We start from the raw sequence: 17,604 nt of genomic DNA, 5'->3' as shown, positions 1-17,604 counted from the left end.
TCTGTAGCTTATCGATGGCACGATATAGTATGTCCACTGTGAAGATAAGGTTCAGCATGCCTTAAGTGCCTTCCTTCAGTAGTGACAGTGCGGGGACTCCGAACAGAAGGCTTGCTGGACAGAAGTCGGATTTCATTCAGATTGCAGACGGTATGTTTGTCGTATTGCAATACTAAATTACACATTGGTGAAACAATGGCATTAAAATTATGCCGTTCAAGGGCGTAAACGATTTAAGCCCCAGGAGCTGTGTGAATCGTTAATGCCTTTTGGAAGGGCATTAAAATTTTGCTGAAAAGTCATTCACGTCCTTCCCAAGGGCACAAGACGATTTACGCCCTTTCAGGGCGTAAAAGAGTATTTATGCCCTAAAGGGCGTAATTTTTATGCCTTTGTTTTACCAGTGCACCCAAATTGAGAGGGAAATTCTGATGGTGCAAAGCCTTTGCAGTGGGGCTGTCCAGCCCGATTTGCAACTAACAACGTTCAATTTCTCGTAACTTGAGAGCAAGTTTCTCTTCTAATCAGGGATTCGTGTTTTTTTTTTCGTTTCTGCTCCACAAGATATGGAGCACACAGCTTTTCCTTGTAAGATGTCTAAGGGAGCACCCTCTAAAAACTTACAATGGATAATGTTAAGGGAACTTTAACTCATACGTTTCGCTTTCGATCCTGTATCAGTACCGTAAGCCGGGGTAATATGAGACAATTTCAGGGTAATATGAGACGGAGTTTGGTTCGCGTAAGATTCACTCTGAACCTGCTATTCGGCCACAAAGAGAGCCACTGCTGTAAAAAAAAACGAATTACTCCAGATGGTACCATTTTTCGCCGTGAAGTTTGACAGGGATGAGTCATCAAATGCCACGAGCATTGTAATTCCAACGATAAAAATCATGCGTCTCATATTACTCCGAAATTGTCTCATATTACCTCGGCTTACGGTATGGCCAATTTGCTTTGTAAAATTATTAACGAAAATAAATTGTGAGTAACATTGCGTGAGAAATTAAAAGTGGCCTTTCAAGAAACAACAAAAAGAGGCATGAGGTTCGCACAAATCGCTTCGATAACCAATGAAGGGGAATGTCAGTAATGCGCTGCGAATGTGTGAAAATTCATATTGTAGGAACTGTGAGTCAGCAGGGGACAACTTTTGCACTAGAAGTCCAGAAAACAGTTTGGAGGTTTGCCGCACCCCTGTGGCAACACTGAGAAAACCTTACAAACTATTTTGGGCCTTACAAAGAAAATAAGTTTGTATAACAAAGTATTTTGAGCATATAAGCTTACAAAGAAAATACTTCGTAATTTACTAACTATTCCTCCGTATAACAAAAGTATATTAGTTTGTTATATGTATGCTCAAAATACTTCGTTAGGTTTTAAGAGTGCAGTTTACAAATTAAATTAAAATACAAACTGATGAATTTGTATAGATGCGGACTGCGCACGTCGTGCTGCCGCTGCTCCTGCTCCTCGGACAGAGCAGTGGCCAGAGCAGCGCGGCCCACGACGACGCCCTGCAGCAGCTCGCCGAGTCCATCGTGTTCCCGGACTCGCTCCGGCAGCACGTGCAGCAGGTCGGCACGCAGGTGGAGGGCGTGACGGACTGCCTCGCCGGGCTGGGCCGCTGGGCGGCAGGCCTGGCCACCCTGCAGCCGTGGGCCCTGCAGAGTGAGTACACTGTAAAAAATTCCGTACTTTTGTACGGAAACGGTAGAGAAAAATATAGTACGGATGTACGGAGAAAAGTACGGAACGTTCCGTACTTGCTCCATATGAACCCATGTAAATGGGTACGGAAAAAAAGTACGGGACGTTCCGAAGTTTGCAAGTACGGACGTTCCAGGCAAATTATTAACCAGACATGTTCCGTACTTTTCCGTACCTTTTTCTCACAGTGTAGTCTTTTTTTTATTAGGTGAATGTGACGTCATTTTCGTTGGAATGTGAACTGAAAACTCAAAGGTGAGAAATAAAGCCACTCCAAGGGTCAGAAAAAATTCTCACCGTTGTGGGGTGAGAATCAAAGCTCTCGCCTCTGTAGCGGTGAGAATCGAAATTCTCACCTCATTAGCGGTGAGAAGTATTAGAATTCTCGTTATGAAGGGCTGAGAAATTCTTAGCACGTTATATGGCTTGCAAGAGCAATTCATTCCAAAATTTGTTGAGAATTTTGATTCTCACCACAAGGCGGTGAAAAATATTTCTCGCCAAATTTTGGTCGCGACTCTCACCCTCTAGTTGTCAGTGTGGTATCATATTCGATAGAATGTGATTTCGTATTTGTTTAAATGTGACGTCATAGGGTAAAAAATCAATTGTGGGTCACTTCTGATAAATGCATATTCAGAATATAAATTTTGAAGAAGTACCCATAGTAGCTTAGTAGTTAGAAGGAACTGCGAGTCAGGTGGGGCAATTTTTTAAAAATAAAAATGAAGTAAAACTGTTCTGAAGATTGCCGTACCCCTGTCGCAAGCTCATAAATGAGGTATTTTGCGATAGTGAAGAAGATAAAGAAGAAGATGCGGCGGTGGGGGTAGAACATCACAAACCCTCATTTGTTTGGCGGCCATGATGCCCCCCACCCGCCCCCGCCTCGCCCCGCAAGCAGACGAACTGCCTAAACAAATGAGGGTTTGTTATGTTCTACCCCCACCGCCGCATCTTCTTCCTTCTCTTCTTCACTATCGCAAAATACCTCATTGATAAATGAAATAAAAATTCCCATTGTAACCTGAAAATGGCATGCGTGTTGCAGTGGTGGACTCGAGCGCCAAGCTGGTGACGGGCGTGCTGTACCTCAACACGTGGAGCATGGGCAACTTCGACGAGTGCGTGGCGGCTGGCGACGCGGAGCTGGGCTGGACCGGCCGGTACTTGCTGCCCACGGTGGAGGTGGCGGCGAACGGGTCGGCCAAGGTGCGTACCGCATACTTAAAACTTTGAAGCCCCTTGGTGAAAAGGAAACCGCCGGTGATATTTTCATAACTTGAAAATGATGACAGTTTCATCACAGAACTACGATATTTTCACCCATGCTCCTATACTTACTGCATTGGCGTGACAACAATGCTATCAGCAAGTTTGTTCTTACAAAAATCTGTAGTTCGGGAACTGCAGTCTTGGCACTACGGCTTAAACTGCAGTTTCACTCCAGAACCTTATACGCGAATGATGACATTCTTGGAAGGAACATAAGCCTTGACCTTTGTCATCAAGTGATCAAAATTTGTACTGAATGAATTCACCCGAACGGGAGTTCACAGTTCACACTCACTCAGCAGACTCAACATGTCTTAAAGAGTCAACTTGAGGGTTGACTTAAAGGTTAACAAGAATGTCAACAAACTTGCTGATGACATTCTTGTCACGCCCATGCAATAAGAATAGAAGCCTTGATGAAAATGTCATTTGATTTGTGATGAAACGGTCATCATTTTCAAGTGATGAAAGTTACGTCCACTGCTTTTTCCATCAAGTGACGACAAATTTTCACGGTTTAATGCTGCCACCGCGAATTTGTGAAGTGACTGTGCCTGTGCGTGGCAGGGCCTGGCGATCAAGATGGCCGTGTGCGTGCCCGGGTCGTGCCAGCCCGGCGTGCTGCGGGCGGCCCTGGCGCGCGCGGCGGACGCCGTCAACTCGAGGCTGGGCTGGGACGCGCTGCGCTGCAGCCTGGACGACAAGGCCATCGCCATGGCCGGCCCGGCCAGGAAGACCACCGCCGCCGACACCATCATGATGTGAGTCAGGAGAAGGCAACACTCTCATGTGTCCTTAGACCAGGAAGTTGTTGTAATGGCAGTGCTTGGAATGGAGGAGCTTTGGGGAAAACGTCATCAATTATTGATGAAATTGACTTTAGTTTGTTACGAAGTTGTCCTCAATTTGTGAAGAAATTGTCATCAATTTGTGATGACATCGTCGTGATCACATTGTCATCATTTGAGAGTGATGAAAATGTTATGCACTATTATGACACTATAACAACCAAGTTTTTCAGTGGGATTTCACCCCCAGTCCTTTGTACTTGCCTGCAAATTAAGACATTTCTGCTGACTGTTGCAGCTGCGCGTGTTTGGGGTTGGTGCTCTTGGTGCTCGTGGCGACCACGCTCGACTTCAGCATGAGCCCAGAAGGTAATTATAAAGAAGGGAAAGGACGAAGTCGAAGAAGGAAGCGTTATGCTTCGCTGAAAGTTGTGGTCATTAAATGTGCAGAGAACGGACCCTTTCACTAGATTTGTGGGAAACGACAATAATCAAAGGGCAGAAACCAGAAGTGTACCCGGAAGGAGTCATGAGTGCAATGGGCAGAAGGAAGGGGTGCTGTGAGGCACACACATCCTGACGGCGAAGTGATTTTTGTCATTGTCTTATTGTAGCCAAGATGGCGAGGAAAAACGCGTTTCTGCTGTTGGCGTTTTCGGCGAAGGAGAACGCTCGGCGCCTGATGACGCGTCCCTCGGCAGGGGACTTCACCTGCATCAACGGAATCCGCTTCCTGTCGGCCATGTGGGTCGTCCTCGGCCACCGCTACATCGCCCTCATCCAAGTGCCTTTCATGAACCTCCTGGACGGATCCAAGGTATGTGCAGTACACACTCTTAGTGTTGTACGGTGAAGATTCTCCATATTATGGTGAAAATGTTCCATACTACGGTGGTGCAGCTGACTTCGTAATTTCGCAACTTATCATTCAGAACTAATTTACTGTACCCTATAGATATTTTGACGAATTTCGTTGGTATTATAGAGAAAATCACCACCATAATATGTTGGTGCAGCCTCTCACAGTGCAAGACATTTACACGCATTTACAGTGCACTCTGAAAGCCTTTCAGAAGAAAATTAGCAACATTTCTTTGTAATACGAGGAATTTTGTGGCCACCTTTGATGGAGTGCCTTCGTGATATGAAGCTTTTTCTTTACCAAGAAAGGCCACAGAAAGATTCGTAATTAGCAAATAAAGTTCGTTATGTGTTTTCTCAAATCTCTCCGTAAGTAAGACTACTGTGAAATTCACTGTAAGAAATTTTGAGTGTAGTAACGTAAATTTGGTTAAGGACATATCTTCTTTACCAAAAATATACTTCCAAAACGAATGAGAAACAGTTTTCAAACGTTACGGGTGAACGGAAGTGACGTCACATTTCCTGCATTGCAAAAACGGTTCGGTCAACTTTTACCAGGGACTCTCTGGAAATCGCCCATGTTTTTACCAAAGACACCGAGAACTGTTCATGCTCGGAAGTTCTTCTTTTGAAAAGTTTGTACAAATTTACGACAGAGCTTTTTTCCTGTTGCAGCGGGCCAAAGAAATGTCCACCATGGTCATCATAAACGCCCCGCTGTCCGTCGACACGTTCTTCCTGGTCGGCGGCATGGTCAACGCCTACGGCTTCCTCAGGATGACAGAGCGGAGCAAATCGTTTGACTTCATAATGTACAACGTGCACCGATACGTCAGGTGAGAGAAGAGGGTGCCACTGCTAAGGATACACGGCAAAAATTGTTCCTGGTTTTTCCTACGAACTCCTAGAGAATCGCCTGTGGCTGTACTATAGGCTTCTTGTGAAAACCAGGAACCGATTCACCGTGTATACTGGTGGAACAAAGGCATTAAAATTATATGCCCTTTAAGGGCGTAAATGATTTACTTTCTTGGAGCGGCGGGAAGGGCATTAAAATTTTGCTTAAAATGCCTGCCATGCCCTGCCCAAGGGAATAAAACGATTTACGTCCTTAAAGGGCGTATAAGAGTATTTATGCCCTAAAGGGCGTAATTTTTATGCCTTTCTTTTACCAGTGTACTCTCTATCTAATGAGAGGAAGTAAATAATAAAAGCATAATGCAAACCTTTTTAAAAAAAATTATGAAGATCTTTCTTTGTATCTTTCAATAATAATCCATAAAGGATTCGTACGAAGCTTGGGCCAAATTCACTGTAACATAGTTCAAATTTCACTGCAAGACATTAAGAGTGTATGGACATCCCCTCCCTAACCGTGTCGCCGTTGTTCCCAGGTTGACTCCAGCCTTCGCCCTCATGATCGGCATCACGGCCACCTGGCTGAGCCTGCTGAGCACCGGCCCGGTCTGGAACCACGTCGTGGGGGTGGAGAGCGAGTACTGCCAGAAGTACTGGTGGTCCGCGCTCCTGTACGTCGCCAACTACGTCAACCCGGACACCCCGTGCATGGGGCAGGCCTGGTACCTCATGGTCGATATGCAGGTAAAGGTTCCCACACTCTTGCTGCCGTACAATGACATCCGAGCTATTTTGCGGATAATTCGGTGCAATCATGATACGAGGCACACCCTTAAAACCTTACGAAGTATTTTGCGCTTACATACGTACAAACTAATTTAATTTGTTCTACGAAGAAATAGTTCGTAAATTACTAAGTATTTTCTTTGTAAGCTTGTGCATGCTCAAAGTACTTTGTTATAACAAACTGCTTTGCTCTGTAAGCCCTGAAATAGTTTGTAAGGTTTTCTCAGTGCAGTATTCCTTCATTTTACGAATCTATTTTGTATTTTTATTGTGGGACCAGTGTGAAAATTTGAGTCGTCACTTGATGACAATTTCAAGGCTAATTTTCCTTACAACAATGTTATCAAAACAATTGATGACGCGCAATAACTCTACAAACTGAAGTGTGTACTCAGTATGCATCTACAGATGCATACTTTAAGTACACACCTACAGATGCATACTTAGCTGAGTACACATCTACAGATGCATACTCAGCTGAGTACACGTCTACAGGTGCATACTCAGCTGAGTACACACCTACAGATGCATACCTAACCTCTCCAAGTATGCATCTGCAGATGTGTACTCAGCTGAGTATGCATCTGTAGATGCATACTGAGTACACACTTCAGTTTGTAGAGAAGTATGGGACTTTGATGAATATGTCATCAATTTGTGATGAGATTGTCATCATAGTGATGAAAATGTCATCCGCGATTTTCTCATGGAGCGACAGAAAAAAAAATCACAGTGATACAGAGAAAAACCTTCGTAACACGAAGAAAAACTCTTCGCATTATGCTTGCGCCATTTCCTCAGTTTCATAAGAAATTTATTCCGAAGACATCCAAATTGAAGATCTTTCGAATTGGGAAATGTGCACCCGAGTGCATATCCGGCGTGCAAATATTACGTCACCTCTTTTAGGCCTCTTTTTGACCCCCTCCCCCCGTCCGTCGGCGGATTAACCTAACCCTCCCATGTATTTAAGATAGGACCGTCATCAGAGGCCCCCCGCCCCTTCCCCAAGTGATGACGTAATATTTCCACGCCGCCTAAAGACGCGTTGATTGACTTTCAGCTGCACTGGCTGTCCCCGCTGTTGCTGATCCCGCTGTGGAAGTGGGGCCGCTGGGGCGTGGTGTGGCTCTTCTTCGTCCTGTGCGCGTCCTGCGCCGTGCCCTTCGCCCTCACCTACATCTACCGCCTGCCGACGCCCTTCCCCACGGAGCTCAAGTAAGGAGGGTCCACTGCTAACATTCGGCACCCTCAACCAGGAGCTGATTTCCACTACCGGTTGGCCAGAAGACCGGTGGAGCTGGTCAAAATTCCTGACGTGTTTTGAACTCGAGAGTGGCCAAACAGAACCCGAACCGAGCGTGGGACCCCACCAATGGATTCCTCGTTCGGAGAGCTATCCATTGGTGGGGTCACACGTCCGGACGAGTCCCATTTAGCGATTCTGGAGCTCGAAACGCGTCTGGAATTTTGGCCGCCTCCACTGGTCTTCTGGCCCACTGTGCGTCGTACTGTAATCCGCTGTAATCCGTGGCCTGCATTAACGATGTTCTACTGCAGTCTTAAGGTGCAGCAGAGCTTCATGCGAAACATGTACCTCGCGACACACCCCAGGGCCACCGCGTACGTCTTCGGCACGTTGGGTGGTTACATCCTCTTCCTCATCAAGACGGGCCGCATCAAACCCAGACTGACGCCGGTGAGTACCGAGCAGGCGATGCCGAGGAGTTCCACACAGTTATTCAATGAATGTGACGTCACATTCGCTAGAACGTGAATTTTGACGCGATTGTTTGAAAATGACTTCACATTCGTTTGAACATTGATCCACGTTCAAACGGATGTGACAGCGTACCTACGGCCTTGTCTGAGCAGTCTGGGTATACATTGGCAACCTTCAGGGTTGTTTGGGCCACACTAGCCGCAGACACCGCTAAGGTTCCTCAAAATGCTGCATGGATGCGACTTGCACTCTTAAAAGCCTACGAAGCATTTGCTTCATAACTACGAAGAAAATGGAGGCTTTGTAGAATTGCTTCGTATTATGAAGAAATGCTTCGTATTACAAAGGATTTTGCTTCATAATACGAAGCATTTCTTCGTAGATTTTACAATGCCTTCATTTTCTTCGTATTACAAAGCGATTCTTCGTAGAGTTTTTACTGTGTGGGGTCAGTGATTGCCACGCATGTTGCAGACGCTCGCCGGGTTCGGCTGGGTGTTCAGCACCGTGTTGTGCGTGGTCGTCATCTTCTCGGCACACCCCTTGATGGACACGAAGCACCACCCCTACAACGTGTGGGAGGCGGCCTCGTACGCGGGGCTGTACCGCCTGGGCTGGTCCCTGGGCATCGCGTGGGTGGTCTTCGCCTGCATTCTGGACTACGGAGGTAAGCGGTTGGCAGTCTGCACACCACCTCAATGTCTATGGAAAGTCAACATTTGGAAACAGCTCGTGCATTATCGAATCTGATGACAAATTGTGACCACACTGAAAACTTGAGTGCGCACTGTGTACACTTTGAAAGTGTTGTAAGTTTTCAGTGCAGCAGTGACAAATTTTTCACTAGCCGGTTACAATACTTCTAGCAGGGCCTGAAGCGAAGAACAAGAAGAACAGAAGACGGAAACAGATGCCAAATAACGCTTATTTATGGATGATGAGTGTTTATTCCCAATCCAAAAATTCAAAACAGCTTAGTTTTATAATTGAATTTGATTTAAACCTGCCAAAACCCCCGAAAAGGGCCGATTGTACTTGCTCCAGTCTATGTTCTTCTTGTTCTTCACTTCAGTCCCTGCTAGAAGTGCACGGTAAAACGGTTCCTGGTTTTCTCAGGAACTCCGTGGAAATCGCCTTTCTCCAGCAAGACGGTATTTCGGAGGAGACTAAGATGCTGCCGCTAACAACGCTTTCATCTTATAGGACCGATTAATGTGTTCCTGTCCTGGCGGCTCTTCACCGTGCTGGGCCGTTTGACGTACGGGATCTACCTGACGCACATGGCCGTGCAGCTGGTGGACCACGGCACCATGCGGAGCCCCTTGGTCTTCTCGGACTTCTCCATGGTAAGGGTCACCTAAAGTTGGGCCACAACTGCTGAAATTTAAGCATTCAACATCAGTACATTCTAAAAGTTGTATTGTGAAGATTTTACATATTCTGGTCCAAATTGTTTATACTATGGCGGAGCAGCTGACTTTATAACATACCTGTGAAAATTCACAGTACCTCATGGATATTTTGACGCATTTCGTTCGTGTTATGGACAAAATCTTTACCACAATATTTAGGTGCAGCCTTTCACCGTAAGACATTTAGAGAATAAAAGAAAACATTGTTTCTAAACGCCAGGCTTTGCATTCGAAATGTCTTACGTCAAAAGGCTGCACCAACATGTAGATGGTGGAGATTTTCTCCATATATCTTCAAGGTACAATGAACTTTCAAAGGTAAACACCACCGTAATACAGAAAGTTTTCACCACAATATGGACACGGTATAAACGGTAGCCTATGGGAGAAACATAGTTGATTCTAAGGGAGTTCCTGGATAAACCAGGAACCGTTTTTACAGTGGAGAATCTTTACTGCACAACTTTTACAGAGTACGGGGTGCCGCAAATATAATGCAGTGAAAAATCTCTTTAGATCTTATTTACTACGTTTGGCCTATCTTTCTGCTTTCAGGTTGAAGGGATGTTTTCGGACGCCCTCTTTGCCATATTTTTCGGCTTCTGCTTGTGTTTGGCCGTGGAGTCGCCCATATCAGCCCTAGAAAAACACTTCAGAACGACGAAGAAAGGTATGTCCGTCGGGGTGAACTTTTGGTTGTTGTGCTCACCTTACAATGGACTCTGTATCCATAAACACCGGTAAAACTGATGAAGACTTTACGCTTGACGTCAAGCGCAGAGAAGAAATTCTCCCATGCATTTAGATAGGCGGGAGAGGGGCAAAATGGAGAACTATGCTTGAAGCCGAGCGTAGTTCTACTACGCTTGAATTCTACCAGTGAAGAACAAACGTTACAGAGAGGATTGCTGGGTGTTATGTCGGGTTGGAACCAAGGTTGCGCTTGTGTTTATTTCTTCAATTTTTTTTTCAGGAGTGGCCAGTTTATCGGTCTCCAAAGAGCCCCTGCCAGTCGAGCAAGACGTCAAAGACCCCATCCCAGACGAAGATGAGACATTAGCACGTGCCGCTTCAAGCAGGGCTGACGCGGAGTCTGGTCCAAGTGTTTCGGCCAATGGTTGATTTAACAGACCCAATGTCCAGTCCAGATGAGCCTTGGGATTCGTTTCGCTACATCTTATAAGGGACCTCACACTGTAAGTTTCTATCCTTGCGTCTCTTTCGCGTAAGAATAGTCAACTTCTGTAGAGATTGGAAAATGACATTCAAGGCCTAATTTGTCGCAAAATTAGCTGTGATACAATTTTGATGTTTCTATCTGGTGGCACGCACTTTACGATGTAAATCGGAACAAGGCGTGTTCAAGAAATGCACTGAGAAGGACAGAGTGATGATCACTCTTCCACTGTCAGAGTGTACTGAGTACATTAATAATATTTTCTGTGTTTCCACCATACATGAGCCATAACCAATGATATTTGAAACGACTGTTATATATAATGAGTCTGTAGAGTAAGAGCATACGTGCTACACGCTCAGACTGTTATTGGCTTTTTGTCCTTTGTTAAAGAGTTTTTTACACAGCAATAAAAGGTACTATTTCCTCAATATTTCTGTAAGATTTTGTTCGCTGCATTGACTTAAATTCAATTTGCTATTGACAAAGAGTCACTGATTGATGACAATTTAGCCTTTCTAGTGAACAATATTGTACATGATTTCAAAGGAAATGCTACATATTATTGCTGCTTTAAAACAACGTAAGCAAAAGACAAAAGGTCAATGATGGAGAGAAAACAGTCAATCCGAGTCTGAGAGTGTAGTTATTATGCAAATGAACGTAACCAACTGTGCTTGCAATTTATAATAACTGTGAAAGTGAGACCAGATGTTTCAACTGCATGCACCAGCTTTGAGGTTTACAGGAGTTTGCTTTATATTAGATCTGAATAAATCTTAGTAACAGTAAAATTAGATGCATTCAACTCAAAAACATCAAGACGTTTTGACATACATTCGTTTATTGCTTGTTCACGTTTTAACTCCACGTCTCCCGATTTCACCAGCCTCTGATTGGCTTATCAGATTTAGTTTCTGATACGTTAATCAGTTCCTGATACGCATAAAACTGAAAGCAAGGGTGAAGCAAACATGCATTTCGTTCTTTTCATTAAAGATCCGCACTTCCGGTAGGTGGACATAGCCTTCACTGCCGTCGAAAATGCCGGACCCCGCGGTTTTTTGCATGTCCACCGTCGCGTTCCTCAACTTGTAAAGACAGGATTGAAAAGTACGCTCGAAATTTACACATATTTACAGTGACGTGAACAAGAAGTCCTAGTCAGCGTATTGCGAGAGTCATTCCAAAGGAAGACTCAAAAGTCACTCGCCTTCTACAGACAAATGTGCGTATCTTACAAATCAAGGGCTTGAAGCGGCAGCAGACTAACTCCGAGAGTGGTTTTCGTCTGTCCGTCTCTCTCGCACTCATGGGGCGTCCCGCATAGGTGCGTGAGAGACAGAGCGGCGGACACAACTCTCGAAAAACTTACAGTTTGGAGAGGGCAGCGAATCGGTGGTTGCATGGGAGCCAAAAACGTGGCCCACGGCATGGAAGGGGACGGGATGAGTTGACACAGTCCCACGGAGAACTTGTGCGTGGCCACGTACTCGCATGTGTTAAACGACACGGCGTCCGCGCACTTTGTCATGACCAGCTCCATCTCAAAGAAAGAAGGCACACTACAAACTTACACAGTACACGCAAATGAGTGGTCATCTGACATAACAATGTGTTCACAGGGAATCCCATTAAACATGAATCCCATGAAACAAATTACAAGACTGTGACCATTGGTATGGGGGTTGTAAAGTTCATTGCTGCAAGTGATTTATCCAATCAATTCTTTATTTATTTATTTTTTTATAAATCAATGCAACATGATACGGAGATTTCCATAAATGGTGGGAAGAATCAGTGGATTTTTTTCAGTGGTGTGAAATAAATACTAGTTTGTTTTCAACACACTTGCGCCCAAGAACGTCAAGTGATGACGCGATACAAAGTACTAAACCAGCACAAAAACGTGCCGACGTATGACATCACACACTAACACACACACACTTACTATAGCGGACAAGCAAAGGAAAGCCAACGACTTCAGAAGGAAAGAATGTGGTTATCACGAAGGCGGATGCCGTAAAGACTCCACCGCCAGGTGACGTTTAAGGTGTGATTGTACTTGATCCACTCGGCTAAATTCTTTGTTGCAAACAGTGCATTGCATAGGGGGCTCCCCATTATGAGCCTTCAGGTGTCTTCGGAGGCCACTAGCAGCAGTGAACCTGTTATTGCAAACGATGCATTCGAAAGCCTTCTCCCTAGGATGGATTGCAGCATGACCTCGCAGACCGCGTCGTTCGCTAAAGGCTTTGTTGCAAATGGTGCACTTGAAAGGCCTGTCCGCTGAGTGAATGCTCAGATGGCTTTTCAAACTACTTTTTGCAGTGCATCTTTTGTTGCAAACTGTACACTCAAATGGTTTCTCACCTGTGTGCGTTTTAACATGTTTCCTCAAATTGTTTTTAACGCTAAACCTCATTTTGCACATAGTGCACTCGAAAGGCCTTTCTCCGGTGTGCGTAGATATGATGCATGTTATCAAATCGACAAACACTTGTTTATGTAATGACGATTCCGCAAATTGCATGATTTGGGAAGAAATAAATAAAAGAAGTTCCTTTCATATTTTGTTTATTTCTGGCAGGAATTTCAGAAAACGTACTCGTGAGTACATGTGCAACCATCATACACAGTGCACACGTAGACTGCAGTTTGGGGTCCAATTGAAACAGTAGTTTTGCGCATCTATTATGAAGATTTTATTTTAGTTTGGGTAGCGCATTTATTATCCATATTCATTCAAGTGGCCAACCTAAGGAACGGCACACCGTTAAAAACGGAACAGTCTCACATAACATGAGCATGAATCTTACATCATAACATTTAAGTCTGTTATTTTAAAACAGCACAGCTCCCATTTAAGAATAAAGTCTATGAAACAAAACAGTCTTCAAAGGGTAACACTATGTATATACAATGAGAAATTATTCTCTTTGAGGCAAAGACTTTCAGTTAAGTCATACACTGTCAGTCCACGAAGGTAAACTGTTTCGACTCGCACGGCAGCAATTTTAATTTTTGACACCTCAGGCGAAAGGAAATGAGACAAAACGCCAAAAGGTTGAGCGAAGATAAATAGTGGTCTGCTTACCTACAATTTTTCTTATAATGAATGTTCTCTAGAAAAAAATCAAAACGGTTTCCATTCGACAACCAGGCCCAAGTTCGGGCCCGAGATAAAAGTCAGGAAGGGTCAGGGAAAAATGATATCCTGTGACCTTGTGCCTGGGGCGCGCGTTTGCGTGAGATGAAAAATAGCGAGCTGACGGGCTTGAAACGTGAAACGCCCAGCACCGCCGGCTAGGGTCTAGGCGAGCAACTCTTGGCAAAGCCCAGGAGTTGTCTTAAGTTCATGTTCAAATATGGACTCTAAACCGAAGTCGTCGGGCTAATGGGTCAGCGCGCCAAGTTTGGACCATGTGGGCGTCACACACTGGGGTCCGCGTTGGTGTAGGTTGCGCTAAGTAATTTAAAACCCGTCAAAAATTTCGATTCATTGGATGGGGTCTACTGCGCAGTAAAGACTGAAAGCGTTTCATCCTGACACTCCACTATTGGAAATTTTCTATTTTGAGTCCGGAAAGTGGGAACAGTCACATCAAAATCGCTTAAAAAACACTCATTTGTATAAGTACTTGCAAGAACAAAAAGAAAGGAACAACTCTTCTGGCAGTGCCGGTACCTGCGTACCAGTTCAGACAACAAAGCCATCGGAAAATTCCAAAGTCTTTGGTTTCAAGTTGAAGTCAAATTGTTTTGACAGTGCATTTCACTCAAAATAAAGACGGAAGTTTAGACTGATGGTCCTGGAACTTCGCAAACGAATCTGGGAATTACGTTCCCAAGAAATTCTCCAAAATATTCCATTTTTTTCTTCCTTTTTTTAAATAATTTTAATGAAAACAGTGTCGTAGCCTAATCTCGTAATAATCAACGCACGAATCACACAGCACCTGCTGCTTTGGAGACTTGAAGCGCCCATGCGCAAACAGTCGTCCAGTCCAGCCACGATCCCGCATTCCAGGCATTCGATCCGAGTCAATTGCTATCACAATCACCATTCCGCGCAAAGGCGAATTCAGGGGAAGGGCTAAGAGGTTTTCGTTACCCCATGACACCCAGGTAGACACCAGAAAGCTAGTCAAAAAGCCATACTTTGTCCTTGTAAGAAGGCAAAAATCCATACTTTGCCCCTGTGAGTAAAAAGCCGTACGTTGTCCTTGTAAGTGGGCAAAAGGCCATACTTTGCCTCTGTAAGCAGGCAGAAAGTGCCAGTTTGCACTCATTCAGGCAGCCTCTGGATCCACTGCTGGTCCCGCCGCGCAGCCAGCCCGCCCTACACGGCGATGGAGTAGTCGGAGGGGTGCAGGCCCGGGGTGCTGGGCCGCACCGGGGTGCCCCTGGGCGTGGCGGCGCGTGGCGTCCGCGACCACAGGCTGGAGCGCAGCCCCAGCTTGAGCTTCTTCATCGTGTCCATGTCGCACTCGGCCTCGCTGAGTTCGGCGCCGACGCACTGCTGGGCCGCGCAGCGCTCGCCGGCCGCGCGGCGCCTCGCCGTGGACGTGGAGGCCGTGCCGCTGGCCATGCCCGCCAGCAGCGCGCACGACGGCTGCAGCAGGTTCTCCGCCTCGCCCGGCAGCGGCATCAGCGTGCGCACCCCGCCAGGCACGGGGGGCAGCGGGGCGTGCGGGGGGTGGCCCTTCAGCGGCGGCAGCCACTTGCTGTCAACACAGGCCGAGCGTCACGGCACTGCACAACCTCTCACAACACGTGCTTGCGGAATTTCAGAAACACAAAAGATATTTCCACTTTAGAAATTTTGAGAAAATTGAAATTTTGTCTTACTTGTGAAATTTTAAGAACATTGACATTATTTCCACATGAAAAATTTTAAGAGTAAGGACTTTTCCCCCTTTGTAAAATTTTAAGAAGATTTTTTCCACATGTAAAATTTTAAGAATATGGACTTCTCCCCCTTTGAAAAATTTTAAGAACATTGACATTTTTTCCGGAAAAATCTGAAAAACAATTCCATTGACAGTATTTTTTTACACTTAGAGAAACAGAATAGACCTGTAGTTCTCATGGCCATAGTGCCTCGTCCAATGAAGAGTCAACTAACTAGAATCTAGTAAAGAGAAAAAGTTTCGGCTTTGGAAGAGAGTGAAATCAAATAAAATAGACCCAGCGACCTTCTCCGATGTTTCTGATTTTTAAAGGGCTAATTGTCCTTCAAGAATAGACTAAAAAGCCGACATATTTAGATCTGGTTGAAATAATGGGTCGAGAAATGGCCAATTTAAGTCAAACTATTGAAGAAAAAGAACTAATTCGAGGATTTTGATTTGTTGTTTTCGCATTGCGAAAAACGTCAGAAGCATCGGGAAGGTTCCTGAAATAAGCTGTCGATCTTTTTTGATTTCGCTCAGAGGGAGGCGCCAGCCATGCGATCGAGCGACAGAACGCGAAGAGCAGGCTGCAGAGCGGAGAGGGGCGAGGAGATTGTTTGCTCGAGTACTCTGGAACGAACTGGATAAGGCATGGCTAAAAGTCAAGTGTATGGCCAGAGGACTTGCGAAAATAATTAGTCAATAGGTACATTTTCTAACAACTTTTCACAAATTACTGGTGTAACTACTCAAGGATGCCTAACGCACCTTCCAGTGCCTTTTTTCAACTTATGGTAGTTATCAATTTCCTCAGCCTTCGTAGCCCTGACAGGAAGTGGTCCGCCTTTACTTTGTCCGAAAGAATTCGACCAATCGCGTGCCTCGCATCCCAGTCCATTCCATGAGTACTCAAGCCCCTTGGCGGGGCTAACACCCTCGCCGCAGCACTTCGAAAGTACTGCCAACCCAAGACCACAATGGTCCATGAGCCCTCCAAGAACTTCACGCCAATCTAGTCCCCGCGTAGCAAGCAAGACAGGCAGCACTAGCGGAGCCGTGCAGCTAGACCAGGCAGAATAGATTCAATTGTTTTCAAACTTTTTTTTTTATTTTTCACTAAACGGACCAATCTCCTCGTCTGTACGGTGGATTGCCTAACCTGACTCGGACCGAGTGCCCAACGTGTAGCTGGACAGCGGCTCAGGCATCCATGTGGCTGGCCAGGCGCGTAAGCCTGTTACCAGATCAGGAACATCCATAGCCCGGTGGTTAAATTTAGAAAAAAACGGCCACGCATGACGGAATGTTTCGTTTGCTAGCCGTGAATTTAAAACAATGTTTCAGCCTGGCTGTCGCTGCGAAGAGGTTAAGCCTGCAGATGCTTGGGGTTCATCCGCATAATTACGTAACTTCTTCTGTCTCTCTCGCACTCACTGGCAGTGCATTACGAGCAACAAAGACAGAGCTTTTGGAAAACGTTACGTAACAAGTGGACGACCCCTTGGCGACATGCCGGTGGCATTCGAGCTGCAGCTAATGAGCTGGGGTCAATGAACGGTAGGATCCATTTCTGACAATTTTCTGCGTTAATTGCTTTTTGTTAATTTTTTTTTCTCAAACACTGTATACTTGGCCATTTAGCGAACGCATCGCTCGTAAATACATCATCAGTGACCCCAGCATCCAGGACCAAAGCTGTGAATAGGCTGGGCTTCGAAGGGCTTCTTCACTTGTGGTTGCGTTCCTTGACAATGGAAATGCAACACAGGTCACGTCTCTCTTGCATAAAATGTTTACTTATTTAAAAAGCCAACACCTCCTTCCACTCAAGGCACTACAAAATTTTAAATTTCTGATTTGAAATACTTGGAGGTAAAGGAACCACCAATCCATTGGGTAATGCTCACCAAGGAGCTGCGACTATCTAGTTAATATTGGCACGAACATGTGTTCATATACGCATGAAAATTTTCAAAATGTTTATGAGTGTAAAATTTTGAAAAATCATTGTGAATTTGAATGTTACGGATTAATTTGAACTGATATAGTACGGATGGAATTTAATTTGACAAACAAATGTTTTTGGTCCGCATTACAAAAGAGTTGGTGT

The 17,604-nt window shown here is 45.2% G+C and overlaps 1 protein-coding gene across 1 annotated transcript; it reads left to right on the top strand.

The window, feature by feature from the left end:
• LOC117639997 (nose resistant to fluoxetine protein 6-like) lies at positions 1-11,393 on the top strand. The gene is made up of 14 exons (XM_034376137.1): positions 1-150; positions 1,440-1,677; positions 2,768-2,928; positions 3,559-3,752; positions 4,078-4,148; positions 4,394-4,596; positions 5,319-5,479; positions 6,038-6,245; positions 7,351-7,505; positions 7,848-7,986; positions 8,485-8,677; positions 9,214-9,356; positions 9,978-10,092; positions 10,396-11,393. The coding sequence occupies exons 2-14, from the start codon at positions 1,440-1,442 to the stop codon at positions 10,542-10,544; spliced, it is 2,130 nt and encodes a 709-aa protein (XP_034232028.1). The 5' UTR covers positions 1-150; the 3' UTR covers positions 10,545-11,393.
• Positions 11,394-17,604: the final 6,211 nt, after the last annotated feature.

This window comes from Thrips palmi, unplaced genomic scaffold (assembly GCF_012932325.1).
Source record: "Thrips palmi isolate BJ-2018 unplaced genomic scaffold, TpBJ-2018v1 HiC_scaffold_12, whole genome shotgun sequence".
In the NCBI taxonomy this organism is placed as follows: Eukaryota; Metazoa; Arthropoda; class Insecta; order Thysanoptera; family Thripidae; genus Thrips; species Thrips palmi.
This window is presented reverse-complemented; position numbering and strand designations above follow the sequence as displayed.